The 25,590-nt window shown below is 41.4% G+C and overlaps 1 protein-coding gene across 2 annotated transcripts; it reads right to left on the bottom strand.

Moving 5' to 3' along the window:
• Window positions 1-248: 248 nt before the first annotated feature.
• LOC138787062 (B-cell receptor CD22-like) lies at window positions 249-25,590 on the bottom strand. 2 transcript variants are annotated; one of them, XM_069964185.1, is made up of 9 exons: window positions 25,514-25,590; window positions 21,401-21,458; window positions 18,384-18,419; window positions 13,738-14,010; window positions 8,865-9,149; window positions 6,459-6,737; window positions 5,556-5,618; window positions 4,487-4,583; window positions 249-828 (listed from the first exon to the last, which is right to left on the bottom strand). In XM_069964185.1, the coding sequence occupies exons 2-9, from the start codon at window positions 21,426-21,428 to the stop codon at window positions 786-788; spliced, it is 1,104 nt and encodes a 367-aa protein (XP_069820286.1). In that variant the 5' UTR covers window positions 21,429-21,458; window positions 25,514-25,590; the 3' UTR covers window positions 249-785. The 2 variants fall into 2 exon arrangements, with proteins under 2 accessions (XP_069820286.1, XP_069820287.1); XM_069964186.1 differs by having other exon boundaries at window positions 25,504-25,571.

Below are 25,590 nucleotides of genomic sequence, written 5' to 3'. Positions count from 1 at the left end.
GATGCGGCCATAGTGTCCTGACGTGTTTCTCACCTCTTGGGTGCTTAGTCATAGTCTACGACTAAGCCCTTGAGAGGTAAGAAACGCATCAGTCAAAAGATCATAATAGCATCAGGACTTTTAATCTTTTGATTCAGTAAAATATTGCTTTTAACAGTGTGCTGCAACAACTTTCTCTAGGTTTTTTTTAAATTAAAATATTTCTTTATTGATTTTCTCAACAATGACAATTTACAATGACAGTAAAATGTATAAGAATAAACTTTTCTTTCACTCATTTACATATAATTTTCAAGCATATATACAGCAAAAGCTTACACACAAAAAAAAAAAATTGGGTAAGAGACGTGGAACAACCAGCACACACTAAATTAAAAAAACAAAACAAAACAACGTAAGTTTGCCAATTATACTTTTAGTTATTGCACATTGTATTCCATACTCAGCATATTTTTTATACAATTTTTCCCACTATCTGTCCTACTATATTTTCTCCTATTTTTTCCCTTGGAGACCAAGAGATTCCATTCCTTAATTGTGGGGCTTTTAGTTTAATCCACAAGAATTGACCAGCTGCAAAGTCCATCTGGGCATCTGGCTGACTTCAGATACATAACTGTAACTGCAATATGAAACGGGACTCTTCATTCCTCTGGTGACCTGGCTTCCTTTTTTTTTTTTGGATTGGCACTTCGCTGATGGACATTGATGAACTATCGTGTGGTTAGGCCATGTCGTTAAAAAAACTTAACATCTAAATGTCTAAAATTTTAGATTAGTATTCATTATTGGTGAAATGACAAATCCTCTGTCTCAGAATTCTTGTTTCTGTGAAAAAAGAAAGAAAAGGCAACATATCAAAACAAGCAAGGGGAGTGGAACGATGCTTGATAACAAGAGAAGGAAACATGTTTGTCTGACAAGGTATATAACAAAGTTTGTTATATTAGCTTGTTGTCAGGACAGGGGAGGGAGGGACAAGATGCTACAGTGGGCCCTGAGTCTGAACCCACCCACTGTCCCTACCTACTTGCCTCAATAGGCCCTAGGATGCAGTACAAAATCAGTAAACAATCGGATAGGCAAAGGTCAGGCGTGAGGTTCAGGTAACAAGTTGAGCAAGCAGAGGAATTAGAAACAGGGATTGCAGGAATAGACAGGGCGAGCTGGGATCAGGATATGAATCTTAATAGCCAGCGTTAAGAGACTGGCTCAGCTTACTTTTATGAGGATCAAGAGCCCAGTCTGGGTCCCCATTGGACCGGTGCTCTGATCCTCAAGGTTCGGACAGTGAGAGGAATATGTCAATCAAAAGACTTGCTCAACTGCAGCAATCAAGTCTAGCAGAGCAGAGTGTTACTTCTGCATTGCCGGAAGCTGAGAAGCAAGGGGGTGTGTCACACAAAAGTAAAAACAGGCCCAGTTCACACCAGGCTACTGGACATTTCTTACACTTGTACTGTAATTTATGCAAGGTTTGTTGAAGTGACGGTTCCTATTTAAGACTGAATTTAGCCACTTAATTCCTTGTGGATTCTTTAAATTCAGCTAAAGGTAGGTTCACATATAGCAGATTTAGTGGTGAAATTTCTGAAAACAGTTTCATTGATCTAAATGGGTTGTTGTGGTGGAAAGTGCATGGGTTGCTGGAAGCCCCATGCACATAAATGGGGCAATTGCAGAAATTTCTGGAGCAAATCTGCCTTGTGCACATTTACTCTTGCAAAAGATTTTTATGCCCCATCAAATAATAATTCTGGAGGCTTTTCTTTACCTCTCTATTATGCTGTTCCTCTGTCATATGTAAATGGAAAAATGTAAAAGCAAATTATTATTTCTCATATCACAGGGAGACGCCCCTACATTCTCTGACAGTGTCCAATATTGGATTGAATTAGATTGTGAGAAGCCACCCAAATAACAAGGCAAATGGTAAAAGTCAATTGCTAATTTGTCCAACAGTTCCAGGAGGAATAATAATGGAATAACACTGTACAAAGTTTAGCGGAGCTGACTTAGGCTATGTTCCCACAATGTCAAAATAAGAACAAATAACAGCTGTTGTTTTCCAACAATGGCCGTTATTAAAGAGGTTGGCCACTTTATAGTGTATGACAGAGAATTAGACTATGTTCAAGCATAGGCTATGATCACACAAAGTCTTTTTCAGTGGTATTTTTTGATGGTCATCATTTTGAGCTCCCCCAAAATGGCAGGAAAATGAAGTTGTGTGAACTGTTTTTTTTTTTTTGCTATGAAATACCTGACCACACAACGTCTTTTTTGGCAAAAGAGCCAGTGTTCTTTAAATACCCGTTGTTTTATACTGACAAGTGCAAATAATAATCATGAACATTATTTGCCGCACTTATTTATTAAAACATGGCCGTTGTGTCAAAAATCGCCTAAAACAGTGTTTTTTGGGTAAAAAATCTGCAGATTTTTTATGATAATGTGTTCCATTTTTGTCAATGGAAAACCAGCCATTATTAAAATAATCAAAATTTTTTTTTTTACTTTCGGTCATTTTGGGGTAAAAAAATGGCTGAAATAAAAAAAAAATATGGTCATACAAGTGTAAAACTAAAACACAAAAATTGTATTGACGATCTCCCTTTCCCTCTCCTCTATGACGTGGCTCCAATGAATCTAATGCCAGTGCTTCATACCGGGACGGTGCCTGGGAATAGACTGACGCTGTGCATGGGAACAGGGCGGCAGTTCACAAAAAGGACTGTGGCACCAGCATCCCTGTGCTGGTCTGTTCATGTAAACAAACACAAAGCAATGTACTAGTGGTTCATTCAGTTTTAGGGTAGCTTCACACATACCGACTCGCAGCGTTAATAACGGCTAGGTCGGCTAGGTCCTGGCAGATCACTGTCACTACATACACGCAGCGGTCTGAACGACCGCTGCGTGTATGTAATTCTGCCGGCCGCTTAACCCCTTCTGATGCCGCCCACCTCCCGCTCCGCTCTGTATACATACCTCCTCGCTCCACGGGGTCCCGGCGTACTGCTCTCCCGCCCGGCCAATCAGTGGCTGCGGCAGGGCAACACACTGATTGGCCGGGCGGGAGAGCAGTACGCCGGGACCCCCTGGAGCGAGGAGGTATGTATACAGAGCGGAGCGGGAGGCGGGCGGCATCAGAAGGGTTTAAGCGGCTGTCAGAATTACATACATGCAGCGGTCTGTATGTAGTGACAGTGATCTGCCGGGACCTAGCCGACTCGCAGCGTGTACGCTGCGAGTTGGTAGGTGTGAAGGCAACCTAAGAATCTAACCTTATACATTTTAAACTCCCTTGATATAAAATAATATCTGATATTTAAAGCTTATCGGAGTGGAGGGCATCGAAAGAAAGACTACAAATTATACACTGATAACAAATTGAAAAGCTGAGAAGTGGATTTTAATAGAATTATTGCTAAACCAATGTCAGGAATATATATTATATACATAAGACATATAAACTGCAGCTTACAGAGCGCTTCTTCCCAGCTCTGCTGTACTAAGGATGTGTAGCCTTCCCACTATCCAGAGCGGATTTCATCACTGACTGTATGGTGAGTAACAGTAATATGCATCTATTATAGTCAGTAGCACCCTGTTTAAAGTAGTAGTGCGGCGCTAAACAATTATTCTTTAAATAACACACATTACAAAGTTATACAACTTTGTAATGTATGTTATGTTAGTGAATGGCCCCCTTCCCCATGTTTCCCCCACCCACACCAGACTCCCGTTGACCCCCGTCCGCCATCTTGTGACAATGATGTCATCTTCGGGTTATGCTCAGCCAATCGCGGCTGAGCAGCTGATGACGCGGCCCGAAGATTACATCATTGTGACAAGATGGCGGACGGGGGTCGACACGGATCAGGTGAGTATAGAGCACTACACTTCCGGGTCTAGCGTGGGTGGGGGGAAACATGGGGAAGGGGGCCATTCACTAACATAACATACATTACAAAGTTGTATAACTTTGTAATGTGTGTTATTTAGTGAATAATTGTTTAGCATTGCACTACCCCTTTAACATGCAAAGTGAGTTCAAATTTATTAACAGTATGATTAGAGGTCAAACCAGGTACAAATTATCCACAGTAGCATCGATATGGTGCAATGCAGCAGTTGCTTCTTTATGACAATTGGCTCTTATGCAACAAATGGACGTTTCGACCTGCCCGGGTTTTTTTTTCAACGTCACAGAGGCGACTATGTGTCAGAGTTTGCTCCTCTCGCTGCCCTGAAGCTGTGTTATGTGCTGTGATACTTGACCTCTAGTCACACTGTAAATAAATTTAGACTCACTTTGCATATTAACCAGTGTGCTATGGCCTCTGCTTCTTCTTCTTTTTACCCTTCCGGATTAGCGCCTACTATCACGCCTGTTGTGCACCCCTGTCTTCAGATCATATCTATTATAATTCAGCAGAAAATAAGATGACTCAGCAATCACATATCTCTATTGTGAACATACCGTATGTGAGTTACAAGTAGGTAGATCCCAAAATACAGCAGTATACAAATCACCACAAGGAGTTTACCAATGAGTACACTTCCATATAACTTGACACCTATAACAAACAAACATTCAGAGTTGGATTTGCCATTTCTCATGAAAAGAATGAAAGATTTAAGCATAACTAATCTATTGGTCAACCTGGAAAAAAGTCCTACCGGAAGACCTGTTTATCCCCTCCTCCATGGCAATAAACATGATTTTCTCTGATTTGCAGCACAAGCATGGGGATTATGCTATTACCTACAGGGGTACCTGCCAACTGGGAATACTACCCACAGGAGGAACCTGTTTACTGGGGATATTACCGATAGGAGAAATGTGGCTACTGTTAATGCTACTGTGGAATACCCCTTTAATTTCCAGGGGGCATGGTTAAGACCTATGGGAGTTGTAACTTTACATGGTAAAAATTTCTATTCTACAGTGTGTAAACCTACTAATTTGGCAATTGGTATATTTTATAATTGGAGTACAAATAGGTTATCTATATTGATCTAGTTATGGAACATTATTATTGTTGTCAGTATTATTTAGATGGTGTGTGTGTGTGTGTGTGTGTTTGGGGGGGGGGGGAGAGCTTTTAGATAGGAATGGGTGGGTTGAGATTCATCCTGTTGGCGACATTACCTAGAAACTGCCCTGATAGCAGATAACTTGAGTATCCCTTGTCCACATTATAGTAGATGTGTCAGATCTCAGGGGACCTGACTGTTGGGGACCTGACTGAGGATGGGTAAAGTGCTACACCTCATAATAGAGCAGAAGGTGAGAATGTGTGTCACCACTTCATTCACTGTGTAAAGTGCTGCCAAAGATAGTTGAGCACTGTACTCGGTGACTCTAGCTGCTTCATAGACAATATACCCCCAGCAATCTAATCTGCTTATGTCCTATAATGTGAATAATGGGTAGGTGTTTTAAATTAGACTACCCCAGCAAGGGATTAAGGGGCATGGGATATTTCATAGCTCTGTCTGTCTGGCAGATTGTTAAAGATTACCATAACTCGTATTGTTATTTTTACCTTGTTTTGAGAGGCCAATGGCACCTGGAGAATCTTGCTCCTGACAGCTTCTTCTGTTTCTTTCTAAATAGAGAGAGATAAAAATAATGATGGCATTGTTTACTGGATAGTGGAAGTCCCTGCCATTGTGATTTTTGTTAAAAGCAGAACCATATTGTCCCCTTTAACTTGTAATGGAGTCTGTCACTGTTTTTAGGCGAAGTTCATACAACGTATGTTTTCAATTAATCAAAGCCGTTGTTGCAAATTGCTCTTGCCGCACTTTACATTGCCTACTATGGGTAATTGGAATTGGCACACTAGAATGCGCCCGCATCCCAATTCAAAAGAAATGAAGTTCATCCGGACGGTACTGCAGTACCACCCAGGATTAACTTCTTGGACACCGGCTGTTCTGTGACAAGGCCGTGTCACAGAACGGCTTGTGTCTTATGTTGTGGAAACCCGGCCTTATAGTGATACAAAAAAGAGCCCCAGCGGCACAGATTTTAGCAGGCAAATATATCAAGTGGGTGCATGTCTCACCAAACCAAACCTTCCCCCCAATGGCCACAAATCCTAAAAAGATACGTAGAAGAAAATACTTCCAAGTGGAATTTTGAAGATCTATTACATGTCAATGCAACATTTTGGCGTAATGCAAAGGTTGCAGTCGTATCCAGGTCTTATTTCCTGGGTCAAGCAATGCCCTCTACCACATGGGGAGACACCAGTAAATTGCATATGGTAGGTGAAGGTGTTCAGAAGCTACAAGGTACACCTCTGGGAAGAAGAAGTGTTATTGCTTACATGCTTATATGTGAAGGTAGATCACTAAAGCTAGAACTTTCAGGTGGCTTCTAGACTATTTTATAATGGACTATGGTTTGTTTGCAGGCTCTTCTTTGGACTCTGGTAACTCACCATTTAAAGTCAAGAAAACTTCAGTGCTCTTAGGTGATAGGATTTCCTCTCCCAGTATATCCACAAAGCTTCGGCAGGAATAGCATCCATCAAATTCCAGAGTGTAGTTAATGACGAACCGATTTGCTTGTCTACTTGTGATAATTTCCCCTCCGTTCCGATACAAATGATATCCATGGATTAGGGACGATGGATTTGGTATCTCGCACACAATCTCTACTTGTCCGCTTTGGTTATGAACATTATTTGTATACCTTAAAATTGGAGTTGGAGGTAGGTCTGAAAAATTAAAGTAGTACTGTATGATACATGCAATGAGGTTTGGGGTCCAATGCATCGTATATTACTGAACCAGATGCAAGGTGGCATTAGACCCCACAAACAGTAGATGTGACATAATAAGTGAATATAGCTATGAAAATATATGCATCCCATCCAACATCTAATTCTTTTTCCCCATGACATCTCTGAAGAGTCTGAATCTGTCTAGTGTGTATGGGCACTGTTGAGCGTTACTGTGTTTAAAAACTTTACACTGTTGGCTGGAACAGACTCGAGTGCCAAGTATAGCCGACAAAACTATAAAATGTATGGCCGTTATAAAATGTATGGTGGAGGGTTTAGCTGTCTTTAGTATAAGGTATATGGATACCTGTTGCCCTTTTCCAGTACAATCATGATGAGGAGGAGTTTGTATGGAGTGAGAGCTGAATAAGCAAGCTGTTGCTGAACAGAGTTGTATTGATAAGGAGCAAAGGACTGAAGACTTCCAACTAAAGCCCTATTACACCGGGCAACTGTGAGGAGCATACGAGTGATGTCAGCAGTGCTCTCGTTTGCTCTTCATTCCCCGCTCCCGGCCGGCGCGAGCAGGTAAGTGCAGTGGAGGCCGCGAGGAGCTGCTAAATCTTCCGGGCAGCCCTATTCCATGGAGCAACGGCAGCAGATCGCTGCTACTATTGTCGTTTGTCTTTCAACATGTTGAAAGACAAACGTCAGCAATGATCAGGCTGGGTTCACACTACATTTTTGCAATCTGTTTTTTGCAGATATGCATTTGTGTGCATCCATTTTGATCCGTCTTTCTCTTGACTTCCATTATAAAAAAAAAAGATCAAAAGGGATCTATTCTTTTTAAACAGAAACAAAAGTGAGGTTGACTACGCTTTTGTGTATGTTGAAAAAAACTGATCCATTTTGATCTGTTTTTTTTTTCTTTAACGGAATAACGGATCAAAATGGATGCACACAATTTTTTTCAAAAAACGGATTGCAAAAACATAGTATGAGTCCAGCCTAACCTTTACGTTATACTGTTTATAGGTGACAGTAGTCTGTTGCAAAACCTACTTTTTTATAATCCAATTCTTAAACATCTACATAATGATTGTTACTATAATGTAGAACATTTCATAGTGTACTTTTTCCAGTGTTTGTAAAAGAAATAAAAATAATTGACAGGACTGTGACTTTATGCACATTATTATTATTGTAATTGTACAAATTTTACATTTCACAATGAAATAAACCAACATGTTAATTTCAGTATTCTGGAATATCATGTATAATTTTCTTGATTTATAATCGGTTTGCAATTTGCCCAAAGACATAATCTGTACATGATACAGTAAGTTGTCCAGAAAATGTCAAGGTGGCATTACTGGTCCTAAATCATAAAGGATTATATTCGCCACATATTCATAAGTAAACAGTGTTCCTCAATGACAGACACAAAATAGATCAAAACCAGTATCTTCTGCTATACGGTAACTGAGTGTTTTTTTTAAAGTGAATGTATCACCAGTTATATTACTTTGTTTTTGTTCTTTTACATTAACAGACAGCTGCCAGCAAGGGGATGGCGGTGGTGCGGTCATTTTTTTTAACCAACGCTCAGTTCCTGCGCATGCTGCTGGTCTATTTCCGAGCACCCGCCTGCCCTGGAGCACTGGAGACAGGCCCGCCGGCCCTCAGTGTGACGATCTCCCCTCCCCTCTTGGACGTGGCTCCACTGATTTGAATAGAGCCGTGTCACAAAGGGTAGGGGTTTTGTCGCACAGGGGTCCGTGGGCTTGCCCCCAATGCTCCAGTGTGGTCTGGTGCTTGTAAATAGACAGGCACCGTCCGCAGGAACTGGGCGGCATGTCAAAAAAAGACCATGCCACTGGCGCCAATCTCAGTAAAAAAAACAAAGTGATGTACCTGGTGGTACATTCGCTTTAAGTTCTGAAATATTTTAAAAGTGCAGTTGTTGGGAAGCATTATGTGTGGAAAACTGAAACTAAAACAAAAACTAAATGAGTCTGGCCCAAGGTATCCCAATCTGATACTGCATATATTATAATCTGTTATACTGCAGAATGTGTTATAAAAAATGGTAAAATGATTTTGAAATATTGACAGTACCTATCACAGCCAAAGTCTCCTGATTGCTAGGATGAGATTCCACTGAACGCCCCAATACATCATTCCTATAGTTACAACTATAGACTCCACTATTTCTCTTTTGCGCATTAGCCAGAGTTAAAACTCCAAAATTATCCGCCTCGTAGAGTATACTTTGGTTTAGAAACAGGGCGATTCCGGTAGCACTTTGTCCTGCCAGTACGTTACAACGTATAACCACCGATTGATTTACAACAAAGACATTTTTCTGGGGTTCAACCGATAAGGTTGGAGCAGGTAGAGGTTCTGTAAAAAAAGATAGATAGATAGATAAGGAAGATAGTTTATAGGTACAGTTTTTCTTCTTAAAGAGTCATTCCGGCGCTGATAAAAAAAAAAACCAATCAATCATAAACATAGTTTTTACACTTACCATCCCTCCTGAGTCTGTTTCCAATTGAATTTCCTGCTGTTTGCAGGTCCCTGAAGCTCTAGTTGGTGTCTTTATTTTTTCTTCACTTCCTGGTTTGGGCTTTCCCATGATGCACTTTGTCTCCTGTGATGTCTAACTGACTCTGTAGAACTGTAAGATGGCTTACAGCTTGCTCAGCCAATCAGAGCTGACAACTGGAGTCATCTGACAAAGGGAGGCTGGCCTAACAGGGCTTAGACCCTCCTCCCTCTTGATGATGTCATTGTCACAAAATGGCTTCCTGGGGTCAACAGTCATTAGGTAAGAATAAGTTTACTTCACTTTCTGGTGGGGGGTTGAAGGGGGAAAATATAGAGAAGAGGGGCAGATAGGTGATTGAAGCATATTACAAAGTTATATAACTTTGTAATGTGTTTTCGCTGGAGTACCCCTGTAAAGGAAAGCTATCAGCAGGTTTGTGAATACAAATGTGATGAGTTCCTGGGAGCCCCTACCTCCTCTATTCAGCGCGGCTCTTGTGATGCTTCTAAGTCCCATCATTTTTGAGAAATTTGATCTGGTAAAATATGTAAATTAGGTCCTTTGTAGCACTGGGGACATTTCTAGGCCCCCAGTGCACTGTTCAGCTCAGAAACTTGCAAAGGTACTGCAAGCATGTGTTGATTTGGCTAGGTTCACACAACATAAAAAAACGTCCGGTTTTATATTAAAAATAACGGCCGTTTTTTACCGCGATTTAACTGACAACAATGGCAATGCATTGAAGTCAATGGGAGGACGGACGTCCAATGCACACAATGCATTGAAAAACGTCCGTTTTTCAATGCGTTGTGTACATTAGACGCTCTAGAGGAAGCATCATACGCGAAACTCACGTCGGGGTGATCGCCATCTTCATAGTCTGTTATGGGTAAGACCATGTTATAACTTTATAACCTGCACATATGTTAAAATATTAAAATTGTGTGACTAGATTGACAAGACAAGGGATATGTTGTAAGATATGTAACATACGCTTTTGGGTATGATTGGCCAGATAATGTAAAGGATTACGTCTGTCATATCCCATTTGCTATATATATATAACTTTTATGGTATTTATATAATCGGACATAGTGAAATTATTACATGTTGAGTCATATTCCCATGGGTACTGTGTAGGTGGTTGTTGTTTACTGGGTTTTTCTTTGAGCACGATTTACATCTATTTTTTGTTAAGTTTTTTAATTGTATTAAATAAAGACTTAAATATTTTATAATGGAATCAGATGCCCATGTGTTTGTTTTGGTGGATAATGTTTTGGTGGGTTTCCAATAATTGCATAATAGTGACGGGTTTATAATATGTTGGATTTGGTACGTTTGAGACCGTTACGGTATTACCGTCACACAGAGCTAACAAGTATAAATCAGGCTGAGATAGTCTGTAGTAACGAATTACATGGCACGATGGTCTAGGGGAAGCAAGCGCCGATGTGTCAGTTTAGCGCTCGTTTTCCCCTTTTAGACAGCAAGTGGGAAGAAGCGGGAGGGGCGTCCTGAACTACCCTTAGGGGCCTATTCTATGGAGCGATAATCGGCCAAATCGTGTAATAGAGAGAATGATCAGCCGATGATCGTTTCATCGGCTGATCGTTCATTTAGGTTCAAACCTAAAATCATCGGTCGCCACCCGCACATCGCTACATGGAATAGCGGTGCGCGACCGACGATTTCACAAACATCATACATTATTACTTCACCAGGCTGCAGGTCTTCTCCTTCTCCTGGGGTCCCGCGGTGCAGCAGTAGCTTCTGATCGGCCTGTCTGAACTGACAGACCGCTCAGCCAATCACTGGCCGGGGAGGTCCTGGCCAGTGATTGGCTGAGCGGTTTGTCAGCTCAGACAGGCCGCTCCGAAGCTGCTGCGGCGTGGGACGCTAGGAGAAGGAGAAGACCTGCAGCCTTGACAGGTAAAGTATGAAACAAGGGCTGCAAGGACATCGGTAACGATGTCTCTGCAGCCCTCCATAAACGATTGTCTGGCCATGGAATAGGGCCAGTAAACATTGTTAATCGGGCCCTGGTCGGCCCGTGGAATACCACCCTTCGATTGTTCGGGTGGCCCATTGGAGTCAACGGTAGTCTGCTGCTGCCGCTCCTATTGCAAGGACAGGCGCACAGCAGACTGTCGTTGACATAATCGTGATCTGTCAGCATGATAAAAGACCATGACCAGCTGACATTGTCCATGTCAGCTTATTGTTGCTTCCAACATGCGCTATTACACAAAATGATTATTGGCCTGAATGCCTGGTAATCGACCAAGTAAGGCCCATAATTGTTAAGTGTAATAGGGCCTTTAGTGGTTTATTCTGTCTTATACATTAGGTCTTGTTATTCAGTTACATGATTGTTGATGTTATAATTGAGAAGTGAGAATTTTTAAACAAAATAAGTTACAACATAAACCCGAGGTAGCAAACTGTGTTGATGACCCAAAGACTATTCTCCTTCTTGTAGTTACACTAATACAATATCTCATGTTCATCATGTTTTCAGATAGCAGTATGGCCTATGATATTTTGGGGGAATGGAGAGTCAGATCTTTTTAAGGTATACTTAAAAGGTCAAACAGTATGGGCATGAGGACTCATACTGTGTTAGTCAACACATGGTGCACTACATATAATAGTTTGACTGGAACCTCTAATCAGTTCTGCAGCAGAGAGGTGTAATAGGGTGCTCGGCAAAGCAGGACATCGGTTATAGGAGGGGGTGGAGTTTGACACTTCCAGCTCTGAGGGTGTGCCAAGTAAAAGTAGGACCAGCCCCCACACTCTTCCTTCAGAGGACCCGAGCGCTGTGATACACCCTCAGCCTGAGGACCACTAGCCTTAAAGCGAATGTACCAACTGTATAGTGCATCCCTTTTTGTTTTTACGATGAATAGACCGGCGCCGGCACAGGGATTCCTGTGCTGCAGTCTTATTTTTGAACCGAGGCCCGGTTCCCATGCAAGGTGCTAGTGTATTCCCGGGTACCAGCCTGGCCTGAAGCACTGGAGGCTGGCCCGTCTGCCCCCAGTGGGAGGAAACCCCCTCCCCTCTGTTACGTGGCTCCATTAGAATCAATTTAGCTACGTCATAAAGGTAAGGGGGTTTCCTGGCCTGCCTCCAGTGCTTCAGGCCAGGCCGGTGCCCGGGAATACACCGGTGCCATGAGCGGGAACTGGGGAGCAGTTCAAAAATAGGACCGCGGCATCAGCATCACCATACAGAAGGCCGATCTATTCATGGTAAAAAAAGAAAAGCGATGTACCGCTGGTACATTTGCTATCTAGTGAGCCTGAATACTGACAGTCTGAGCACAGTGAGTCTGAGCATCACCAGCCCAAGTACAGTAGGCTATTACTCCAACAGCCTGAATGTAGTCAGTCTCAGCAACAGAAAAAGTCACTACTTGACAGGTATAGTTCTTCATATACTTGACAAGTATAGTTCTTCACCCATCTTTTTATATCAGCCAACAACAAGACTTTAAACACTTTTACCAGCTGGGCATTGCTAAGAAACTGGAATGTCCACTAATTATGGAAATTTTCTAATTCATAGCTAACATGGCAAAGTCACATTGCCTGTACAGTCATGCATCATAGAATATCACACTGTCACCTTTCCTTAAATGGTGACAAAGATATATCAAAAGTTTTGATTGGTTGGGGTCTGAGAACACTAGACAGCTCTGTTTTATATGGCTAATCTTAGAGACTATCCCACTCCCATCATTCACATAGGGGGGATTTACGAAGGGTGCAGATTCGCCCCTTCTCCCTGGCGTACGCCTCCCATGCGCCCTGCTCACCCGATGGGCGGGCTGGTGGAGCTTGCGGGGGCGTGATGAGGCGGGGAGGAGGCGTGGCCTCCTCCCACGCCTCATTTATCATGATTTACGCCTGCTCGCAGGTGCAAATCATGACGTAAATTTATACCTGCTGAGGCAGGTGTAGATTTGGTACGCTGGGCGTGCGCCTCTTAGTGAATCCTGCCGTAAAAAGGGGGCGGGGCCTAATATAAGACTGTCTTTGTAAATCCCCCCCATAGAGTGTGGAGAGAAATATATGGCAGCATGCCTCTCTTCCCACTTTTTCTACTGATTGGTTAGAGTTTTAAACACTCAGACCCTTTTTTTTTGACAGGTACCCTCTAAGACCTCCATTGAATTGACTTTTATAACACAACTAAATTGATGTTATAAAAGTGTTTCATTTATGGAAAAAAAGCACAGAAAATAATTTATCCAACTCAATTATTTTATAGCCACAAACAAGCAAATACCTGTCTGAATAAGCTGAAAACAGAGAATCCTGTTAAATTAAATCATAATACCACTGAAACTATGAAGACACCATGATTAATCTTTGCTTTATGCACATTGAAAGATTATCAGTATATACTATATTTATAATGTATATCACTCACCAATAACTCTTAGGTTTATGTATGGGCTCTGTGGCATTATGCCCTCAGCCTGTCTGTAGTAGGAGCAGAAATACACTCCGGCGTCCGTTATAAAAAGAGATGCTATGGTTAGAGTATTTGAGGCAGAATTGTTAGCTATCGGTATTGCATCTTTGAAGAAGCTGTAACCAGTGATACTTCTTGGCATGTCAGCCATACATCTCAGTGATAAAGATTCTCCGGCAATGTACGCTGGGTTCTCAGGTTCCAGACGAAGAGTAGGTACATTGGGTTCTGAAAATTAACAGTGAGTTAGTTTCTTCTAGCAGGACTCATATCACCTAGTCTTTAAATGTGCTTTGCTACAAAACCATTAAAGGGGGTATCTAGCGATTTTTGTAAAAAAAAAAAAAGTCATCATATTGCATATTGGAGCACCAACCAATCCTCCAATATGATTTCTCAACCACTCCCATCATTTTCCGCTGCTCCAGTGACATGATCCAGACTTCTTCTGGCAACGCTAGTATTCATTGATGGTGCGTGTCTGGGATACTACATCTCTCAGCATGCACCACACCTGGCTTCTGAGTGCTGTGTAGCTGTGTCCCTGCAGTCAACATGGTGACTGCACCAATCAGCAGTGGCTTTTATTCACATGGACTTGGTAAATGTAAAGAATTGCATTTACCAAGCCCATATGAACAAAAATTGCTTTTGTCTGGTGCAGTCAATGCCCGCAATGACAGCTACTTGGTAATACAGATCACAAGCAGTACATACTTACCTAGTGCACTGCTGCTGTCTCTCCTGTCCAGTCGGTAGGTATTCCTCTATGGTAGGTCCCCAGCAGGTAGGTAATCCACTTAGGGTAGGTCTCCAAGTAGGGAGGTTGTCCCCTTAGGGTAGGTCTTCAAGTAGGTAGGTAGGTAGGTCCCCTAAGGTCCCCTAAGTAGGTAGTTTGTTCCCTTAATAAATAGTTAGCTCCCACATTTGTAGGCAAGTGCCACCAGTAAATATGTATCCCCAGTAGGTAGTCAGGTTGGGACCCTTGTAAGTCCTCTGATTACGTTGGTCTCCTCACTAGGAGGGCAGCTAGAGCACAGTCTTTTTTTTTAGGTCCCCTATTCAGTAGTTAGCCCCCAGCATGCCAGGATGCAGATGTCCTGAGCCACATCAATGGTATCCTGTAGCCTACTCGACTGATGGGGTAAGGAACCAATGATTTTTGCTCTACACATCTTTCAACTACATCTGTTTTTAAAGAAAGAACAGAACACTGGCACTAACCAAAACTGCATAGGGCCTGGCAGCCAACAGTGTTGGGGCCACTTTCAACTGCATGGTGCCGTTGACCCTGTAGTAGCTGACATGGCTTCTATGGCAATAGTTCCACCCCTGAGAACAAGAGTCATAAGTCCCCCATACCTCCTTAGACATGACCACATGGAGTTGTGGTCAATTATGTGTACTTCTGCTTCATTCCTTATTTATGGGATATTAAACAGACCAATGTTCTATTGATCAAGGGGGTGGAGGTGGTGGTGGTGGGGGGGGGGGCACATGCATGAGGTCCCTAGTAACTATACATATATTACCTATTCTGTAGATAGGTGATATATGTTTATTGTGAGGCGACCTATTTAATATTAATCTTTTAAAGCATTAGTGGTGCATTCTCTGCCACTTCCTTTCTTCCTAGAAAAGGGTCAAGTAAAATTATGCTTGTTCACCATGATGGTTAGAACATTGTGTGATTCATATTTTCAGTTCCTCTTGCAAAATATGACACTATAAATCATTGTAGTGTAAAAATATAAAGCAGTACAAGCTGTCAATGAATGAAAATTGGTTGTTTTAAGTCTCAAAAATACCAAAATAAAAGTTTTTTTCCCCATTGAGTTCAGTCTGATTAATTTTATGTCCATAAAGAGCCGGAGACCTCTTTGGGACTGTTTGTGAGCCAAAATTTTTCTTTATTTCAGGACATGCTTTTGGTGTATTTTGGGGCATAATGGCAATTGCTTTTGCTGTTGCTCAAAAATGGCAGAAAAATTATCAAAAAATACTTAAATGTATTAAATATAATATAAAATAATAATAATAAAAAATACTAATTTACTTAAAAGCAAAACGAGGGCTGTAAAACCTTTCCAAAAGACAGGAAAAACATCTGAAAGTTTAATTATTTTTTATCTGAAGGGCCACGCATCTTTTTTAGGAAGTTTGACTCCTGTATTTTTGAACAGCCATCACTTGAAGCCCAAATAACTTTAAAAATAATGTCTAGTATTCCACAAATAACGGTCATCATTTGGGCTCAAAATGAGTCCAAAAAAAAGTGACCATCAAAAAGACGTTGTGTGTTCACGGCCCAAAACATGTTTTTTTTTTTTTTAGCCTTAAAGGGAATCTGTCAGGTCTGTTCAAGGTACAGAGCTGCAGAAACAGACAGATAGGTGATAGGGAGATAAAACAAGTGATGCTTTTGTCTTTTGCTGATGGCCATTTGCAGAGTTACAAAATTTTACTTTTCCTCGGAACCTGAAGTGCCACAGCTATCTGCCTGTAGCATTTCCTTAAAAGCTGAAGTTCCTCACCTATCTGCCTGTATCTGCAGCTCTTTACCTGGTAGGGACCTGACAGATTTCATTTAAAAATTGTGCAAAATGTGTGGAAATATAGCCCAATGTATTATATATGGCTTAAAAGTAAATTGCCTACATTTTAAGGCTGTGTTCACATTATGTATTGTCAGTGTCAGTGAAGTACTGCAGTATCGGCCGGATGAGCGCAATTTCTTTTGCATTGGAATGCGGCCACATACAGGTGTGCCCACATTCCAATTCACCATAGCCGACAATGTAAAGTGTGTCCGGAGCCACACTTTACATTGTCTGCACTGTCAGTTTAGTGTGGCCACTATTCAATGAATAACAGCCGCACAAAACTGATGTCAGTTTTTTGAGTGGCCACAAGGAATCCCAGCCAGAGTGTATACAGGGTGTACACACTCCGGCCAGGATTTAATTGAAATCAGTGCAATGTATTTTTTCAATTAATAATGGCCGGTGTTGCAATCTGTTGCAACGGCCATTACTAAATGAAAAAATACATTGTGTGAACATAGCCTAATAGTGTATACTGAATATCTGTATATGAAGAGGGTTTCTACTCTAATGCCTCAAACCTTTTATTGCTTTGCCATTTTGTTATATATAAAAAAGTAATCACTAATGTAACATGCTTTTTTCTTAAAAACATCACATACACAGTGGTCTTCTCTCTACACTACATCATGCTGCAATGAAAGGTCACTTTATTTTAGGCTTCATAGTAGTTTCCAGATGGAAACAATTACATTTCATATAACTGAAGGTGAGAAGAATATTTAAACAGTATATTGAATGCATTTCGCAGCAGTTAGCAGAGTAAATAGCAAAATGACAATGATCCAGCATTACTTATTTGCTTTGATTGAAATGACTAGAGCTGCCCAGAGGCTTTGACTACTTCATCTACTTGTAGTTAAAGGGACCTGATCACCTCAAAAAAAGTTACAACGCTATTAATCAACTTTAATAGGTCCCCTAACAAACTTTACAAATGTATCTGTATAGCGTGGCTGCCTGCCAGGTATACAGAAAAAGTATACTTAGAGCATAGCCACATCCAATCTGCACAGTACAGCTGCGTCCTATCGCTTCCCCTGCGTCCTATCACTGTCCTATCGTGACTTTTAGTAAACTTGTAGGGCATGTAAACTTACATATTTTTGCAGAAACATTTTTTAGCAAACTTGCCTGTTTCTCTTGATATGCCCACTAATTTCCTCCCCTTATTGACAGTTTATTGTCTAGGTTACCGACCACCACTCTGCTGTAAAAGCAGTGGTCTGGCTGGTTTATATAGCTGTAGTATACATATTTATATATACAATACAGTCTATACATTATGGGAGACATTTTTGAAGACTGGTGTTCTCGTACATCGGTCTTACATTGGGCCCCACCCCAATTTCCCTGCTGGATTTACTAAGAGGCGCATGACTTTAAGTGAATCCAGCCTGACCTGCGTCTGCCATGTGGCAGGCACAGAAATCTATGCCATCTCCTGAACAGGTGTAAATCAGGGTAAATGAGATGCGGGAGAAGGTCACACCTCCTCCCCACCTTGCCACACCCTGCACTGCCTGCCCATTGGACCAGTGGGGGATACAGCTGGTGTACCCGAACCCAAACTTTCGGCATTTGATTAGCGGTGGCTGCTGAAGTTGGATAAAGCCCTAAGGCTATGTGGAAATCATGGATATAGTCATTGGCTGTTTCCATGTTTTCCAGACAACCTTAGAGCTTTATCCAAGTTCAGCAGCCCCAGCTAATCAAATACTGAATGTTCGGGTTCGGATCGACTAGAACCCGGTTCGCTCATCTCTAGTTGTCATTAAGAAAAAAAAACACTATATCAGAAAAAGGAGACAAGTTTGCTAAATGAATGTATTTGCAAAAATATTTAACTTTTAAGTTGAACTATATTAGTTGAGATCCAATTAATACAGTTTACATGGTATCCAACCTCAATTATCATTTGTATTTTGAGTATGTAAATTTCTTGCATGGATAAATGTGTAGTTTTCTATAATAAATCTCCTTTAAGATTCCCATTACCTGAGTTCACCATAGCTGCATTCCCAAGTAAAAGCACTGCAAAAGAAAATGTATGAAACTAAATGTATGAAATTAAAAATGTTCCCAAATAAAAACAAAACTGAACAAACCAGAAACTAACAAACATAAAATATTACAGGTCTGATGTTTAACAACAACATTGTAAAATATTAGCAATAAAAGCCTACCCCTACCTAAAAGAAATCAGGGAAATGGGGTTCAATTATATATATATATATATATATATATATATATATATATATATATAAAATATTTGTTACTTTTGATTCCTCTTAACAATCTGTTGGGAATGTGAGTTACAGTGCAAAAAATTGACCAAAATCTTTCTATAGTGACTCATTTTCAGTTAAAAATCAATACAAAAAACAGTGAACCTCTAAATTGTCACAAAAAGTAATAAAATATACATTATTGTTAAAAACACATACATTTAAAGAAAAATACACAATGAACCACGACTGAAAAAAAAGAAAAAGAAAAAAAAAGATAAAAACAGCAAACATATAGGGGCTGTTACAGATGGACTACTGTTGGTGCCACAATACTCAATTAATATAAAGTGCAGATATATATAGCAGCATAATGCGAATATGCAAAAATATAAAGAGAATAGTAATCAGACTCACACCAAAACGTGCGTCGGGGCGGGGGCAGCCAGTAGACGCTATCACTATCTATATACAGGTATAATTACCTACTACTTAGCTATATTTACTATTTTGAGTTATATTTACTATTCTGTGCATTGTGCTTCCTAGACGTCCGGCATTTTGACATCAAGAAATAATAACCATTATTTGCAGCTGTAATTATTAAAAGACGGACTTCTTTTAAGGTTAAACGTAGTGTTAGGGTACAGTTACACGTACAGGATCTGCAGAATATTTACTGTCTTTAATCTTTTAGTTAAATGATCCTGTATGTATGAATGCTCCTCAAACCCTCAAACCACAGGTTGCTTTTAGGCCGGCTAAGGATGGTTATGTAACAGGGTAGGGAGCACAGTGATGTGACCACAGGAAGAACCACAGGAAGAACACCCAGCTGCTCATCATGGGAACAGGGAAAGGGAAGTTTCAGAGTGTTGGTGCAGGAGGGAATTATCAAGAGGGGAGGGGGGGGTCTTGGGTATTAATCTACCTATCCACTACATGAGGGTCTACCTAACTACTATATGCTTTCTATATAAAGGAGGGGGGGGGGGGCAGGTTGTTATGTGAGTTTTTTTTTTAATCTGGTTTGCACATGAGGGCCATCTTCCAGGGGGACAAAACAGAGGGGGCCATCTATAAGGGGGATTAAACAGAGGGGGTCATCTATAGAGGGGGACTAAACTAAAGGGGATCATCAATGAGGGAGACTAAAGAGAGGGGCATCTATAAGGGAGAATAAACAGGGAGGGCCATTTACAAGGGGGTCATCTATAAGTGAGACTAAACAGAGGGGGCCATTTATAGGGGGGCATCTATAAAGGAGACTAAACGGAGGGGGCCATCTGTCCCTCATCTATAAGGGAGATTAAACGAAGGGGAGGAGCGTCTATAAGGGAGACTAAACAGAGGGTGCAGGTAATCTATAAGGGGCACTTCATTGAGGGGGTCATCTATAAGGGGGACTACACAGAAGGGGGCTGTCTATAAGGGGGCTATACAGAGGGGGGCATGTATGAGGGGACCTGCTGTTTTACTGTCGCCACATGATTTGCTCCACAAAGGAGCCCGCTGAGGCTCTATTGCCCACGGGCCCACAAAAAAGGAGCAGGCCCTAAATATACCTACAGGGTTATATGGGAGACAACCATATTAAAGTGATATTGTCACCCCGTCCTCCCCATTAGCTTAGATGCTGCACATTCAATGTACAACTGTATAAAACTTGTCTGTTTCTTCTTTCTGTTCAAAAATCACTTAATTTCATCAGTGGATACTGTCACCTAGGTGGGGCTTCGTGGCAGTTGTGCCCCCTTTCCCAAGAGAGAGATGACCCACCTAGGTGACAGTATCCACTTATGAAATTAGTGAGATACAGACAAGTTTTATACAGTTATAGATTGAATGTGCAGCACCTAAGCTTGTAGATGGTGCGGAGAACTATACATAGGGTAGGGGGGTGACAATATCAGTTTAAATATCCTTAGGACATAAATGGTGTTCCAACCTACAGTACTTACCTACAAAATAGTTATCTACCAACTAGGTGTATACCTACCACTGGAGGTCTACCTACTTACCTACCATAGTATGCCTACTATGTGAGGAAACTTAGATACCATACCTACATTTTATATGGGGGCATTAAGCAGGATTGATTGAGGTGGGGGAGGTAAATTTCTTCCAGATTCCTCATCTAAGTGAGCCTAAAATGTGAATAAAATATGATCCCATACACCAGCATTGGCCAGGGCTCATCCAAAAGATCACGTTATGGAGTAATAAATAGGTGATTTATTCAAAATACTGTAAATTAAAAGATAAAAGCACTAGTGCAAAATACAGGATGGTGCTTTTCAGGAGTACGATCTCCCTTCCTCAGATTAGATGTATACATCTGATCTGAGGAAGAGAGATCAAACTCCCAAAAGAATAAAACAAGAATGGTCACACAATCCCATTGTTCAGTGGATAAATGAGCGATTGCTTATTGATCAGCTGATCACTGGGTCTTTTTCACAGTGCAGCAATCAACCTATTAGGCCAATGATCCCCTGTGTATAGGACCCTTAAAGGTGTATTACCACCTGGACAAGTTATACTCTAGCTACAGTATCAAAAGGATATGGCGTAACTATGAGATTGTAGGGGGTCTGACTGCTGGGGCTGTATGTGCATCCGAAAAGGGTGCACCTGAAAGCTACTTTTGTCTGTCTTCGGCAGCTCCATAGAGAGTGAATGTAGCGGCGGAGTTCCTGATTATACATTGCAGTAGTACGACAATATCAGCTACTTACAAGAAGTGTATCTTTAAGTATGTAGCTATAAATGACATGTATAGTTTACCTATAAAGAAGTTGATGGCTGCAGACATGGTTTACCAAATCTTCAGTAAAACTTTGTCCTGAAAAGTACAAACATTATTAAACCCACTGAATTTGAAACGATTATGACTTGATATAAACCAAATATGAACATTAGTGATGAGCGAATAGTGAAATATTCGAATATTCGATATTCATACGAATAGCTCCCGAATATCCGAAGTCTATAGAAACAAGTATTCGATTATTGAAAAACATCTATTCGACCACTTGGAGGTAAAAACCGGAAGCTGGGGGATTTGAACGCTTATCGAATATTTTTTGAATATTTGGCGAACTATTCGATAATATTCGATAGATCGAATACCTTACTATTCAGTCAAATATCTATTCGACCAAACAGTATTCGCTCATCACTAATGAACATTCAACGAATTTTACACGGGGTATTCAGGAAGAACGGTTCAACAGTTCACATATAAACTGTCCTGCCTGGATAACTCCTTGGTGCACCATGATATACCTGTGCATTGTCGTAGTGCACCTTGATGTACTGGGTCTTCATGGCGATTCGGTGGGCTCAGAAGTCGAAAGCATAGAATCACCATCTGGAGACTGCTGGTCTCGGTAGTTTAACCCCACAGTCAGTAGTAACCTCTGTATGTATAAGGTTGACAGGTGGAAGGGGCACCCCCTATGGTCCATTGGCCCCCCCATGTGACCCAATCATGGGGTTCTGATGGGTCTATGGCAGCCGGAGGCCTAATCATGGCCTTTGAGTCTGCCAGTTGTGTATTATTCTCGCGATCCCTCATCATTCTTTCTGTGGATGGGTGATAAGTTGTAGTCATGGCATAACCACTTTAATTGTTTTGATCGTGCAAAAGTAGTAAAATAATAACAAATATGGTAAAATTTAACAACTTATATAACTTAAATTTGGTATCTCAAAATAGGCCTAAATTTAGGTCTTATAATGGGGTTTTATCAAACTGGCTCCGTTGCCCCTAGCAACCAGATTCCACTTTTCATTCCTCACAGACTCTTTGGAAAATGAAAGGTGCCAGTTTCACTTTACACCATGTTTGATAAATCTCCACCATTGTGTATCTTTGGTGGCACAAGCAGGAGGCAACATCTGATGCATTGAAATGGCTTATCTGGATAAATTGCAGTTTTAATCTTGCACCATCTGATGTGCAATCAGCTCTGGAAAACCCCACTTTCTAAAACTTATGGCTTGTCATAGTGACATTTGTTTCTTCTCAGCACCGCTCGGCTTTACTTAGCAGAGTGGATGACAGGGACTGCACATGCTGGTCCAATGAGGCCAATGGGGTTGGCACCCAGCTTTCTACAACCCCTGAATGTTGTGTGTCAGTCCTTATTGCAATTATGACATTGTATTCAGTCCCCAGTTTTTATCAGGTCAATGACCCCCTCTGTATAAGACGCTTAACTCTGTACCCACTCTGTACCCACAATCTGACCCCCCACCAACCTCTTGTACCTTCGGATAGCTGCTTTTAATCCAAGTTCTGTCCTGCGGTCCGTTCGGCAAGTGATGTAGTTATTGTCTTAAAAAACAACTTTTAAACTTGCAGCCTGTGCCCAATGGGCGTGGCCTAGATTGTATATGAATTAGGCTGGCACAACCTCTCTGTCCCTCCTCCCCACCCTCCTCATCATTAGGAATGCTCCAGGCAGATTGTCTTCTATTCCCCACCTATGTGAATACTGAACATGGGCTGGATCGTTAATCACCTGTGAAATGTTCAGACAGGAGAAAATGTTTCAGTGGCATTCCTAATGATGAAGAGGGTGGGGAGGAGGGACGGAGGGGTGGTGCAAAGTTAGGGCACAGATACTCCCTTTGCGCATGGGGCTGTAAGTTTAAAAGTTGTTTATTAGGACAATAACTGCATCACCTTCCGAATGGACCTCAGGACAGATCTTGGATTAAAAACAGCTATCTGAAGGTACAAGTAGTTTGGAGGGGTCAGATTGTGGGTACAGAGTCGCTTTAAGGGTAGCTTCACACACACCATATCGCAGCGGATTTTATGCTGCGGATCCGCAGCAGATTCGTTTTAAATAACTGAACACAACATCAAATCTGCACCATCAAATCTGCTGCCGATCTGCTGTGGATCCTGTACGTGTGAATGCACCCTAAGGCCATGTTCCCACTAAGTAAGTTCTGTAGTAATCACGGCCATTGTAACAACGGCCGTGATTACTATGGTACTTACGTAGTGGTACCTTCTAAGGAATCCCGTCCAGAGTGTATTCACATAATATACACTCTGGCTGGGATCCCTAGCGGCGCTGCAAGAAACTGACATGTCAGTTTTCTGTGTCCACTATTCAATGAATAGAGGCCGCAGAAAAAACTGTCAGTTCACACAATGGAGCGTGCGGCTTCGGCCACACGCTTCATTGTGTGCAGAGGGAAATTCGGATGCTGGTGCGCTCGGATGCACCCGCATCCGAATTCAGCAGCTGTAAAGATCACCGGCCGGGTCACAGAGCGGCCGGTGTCATACAAAGTGTGAACATGGCCTAAAGGAGTATTCCCATCTGTAATTCCTATCCTGGAATTATAGTTCTATAGGCGCTGTACCTACAAGTAAGCATTACAGTCAGACCACAGACACATTTTGGTCAGTAATTGTAAGCCGAAACCAGGAAGGTGTCCAGAACATTGGAGGTGTATAAATCTTTCATATGTTTCATATGTTTCTGTTTATTTTTACTGATTCTATTCCACTCCTAGATTTGGCTTTCAAATACTGATCACAATAGTGCGGTGTGAGAGCTATCTACAGTCCATTTGGACTCACATGAACATAGCATCCTTCATACATTTTTTTTTACAAATACTGAAGCTATATACAATACTTTTCTTTTTACAGGTTAATGCTATGTTCACACTACGTAAGTTTCTGGCCGTAGCGCGTTCCGTGAATAAGCGGCCGGAGATTTATGTAGTGGAACGTATACGATCTACGGCTGCACAATGCACACTACGTAAGAACTTACGCCCGGATTGTATGCGGCGCCGTAAAAAATGAACCAGACCATTGTTTGAGGACGAAAATGCTGTAACTTACGCCCGTAGCGTAACATGCGTACAGAGTGGTGATTTCATCATTTTTGCACTTTGATCCAAAAGGTTCTGTGGGGTGTCCGGGGCTAGCCAAAGATATCCAAGTAAAAGACCGCTGTCAGATCGCTACGTAGGGCGCTCGGGAAGCGTAAGTAGACTATGGGCGTAAGTTTATGGACCGTACGTAGCCGGCCGCAACTTACGTAAATCCCCGGCTGGAGTTTCACACGTATATGTCCGGCCACGTAAAATGTGCGGCAGGACATATACGTAGTGTGAACATAGCCTTAAGCTATGTTCACACACAACATGATTTATTATTCGTACAATAACGTCTGTTATAAAAACACGCCTGGTATTTTTACAAGTTATACTGAATAATTTCCCATAAAGATATATATCAATTTACTCAGCTCCTTCTGTGCTATAACATGATGCCAATAGCTTAGATAGCATTTTCATAGTGGCAGGTTCCCTTTAAGTCAATGGGAAATTAGCCTGCACACTGTATAGAATAGCATGCCATGTGTTTTTGTGTTCAAAAGTCATAATATTTTGCGCAATCAATTGCTTGCTTGAATCTTTTAGGTTCCGATCTTCCTTCCAAGTTAATATGTGTGTGACAGCCTGAAATCTTTACCAGCAAGTTCAATGTACCATATACTCAACACTGTCTTATGTTAAGATTTTCCCTATAGGAATACAAGCAGAGCAGTAAATATACACAAATTCATCAAGCCGTATGCAACTTTTGATGAATAAGGGTTAGGCTACATATGTACCTGCCAGCATAGGCAGAGCAGTACATACCCGTGTACTTCTTTGATGTGGAGTGAAAACTTTAGTTGCTTACAGCAATGTTAATTTTGAGGCATAGTTTCTCTAAACTGTGTCCTAACCAGATCATTTACAGAGAGAAAATACCAAATCCTTCGGCCCTACATGGACAGTAGTTTGCAAGATTAAAAGCTGTTTCTGTTGGCCATTAAGCATGCTCAAGTAATAAATAGTCATACATTTACTTACAGCAACCCCTCCGATGACTACTCGTTTCTCCAGTTTTCTAAGATCTGTTCCTTTGTCCTATATTTGTGCAATACATG

This window comes from Dendropsophus ebraccatus, chromosome 3, assembly GCF_027789765.1.
Source record: "Dendropsophus ebraccatus isolate aDenEbr1 chromosome 3, aDenEbr1.pat, whole genome shotgun sequence".
Classification (NCBI taxonomy): domain Eukaryota; kingdom Metazoa; phylum Chordata; class Amphibia; order Anura; family Hylidae; genus Dendropsophus; species Dendropsophus ebraccatus.
This window is presented reverse-complemented; position numbering and strand designations above follow the sequence as displayed.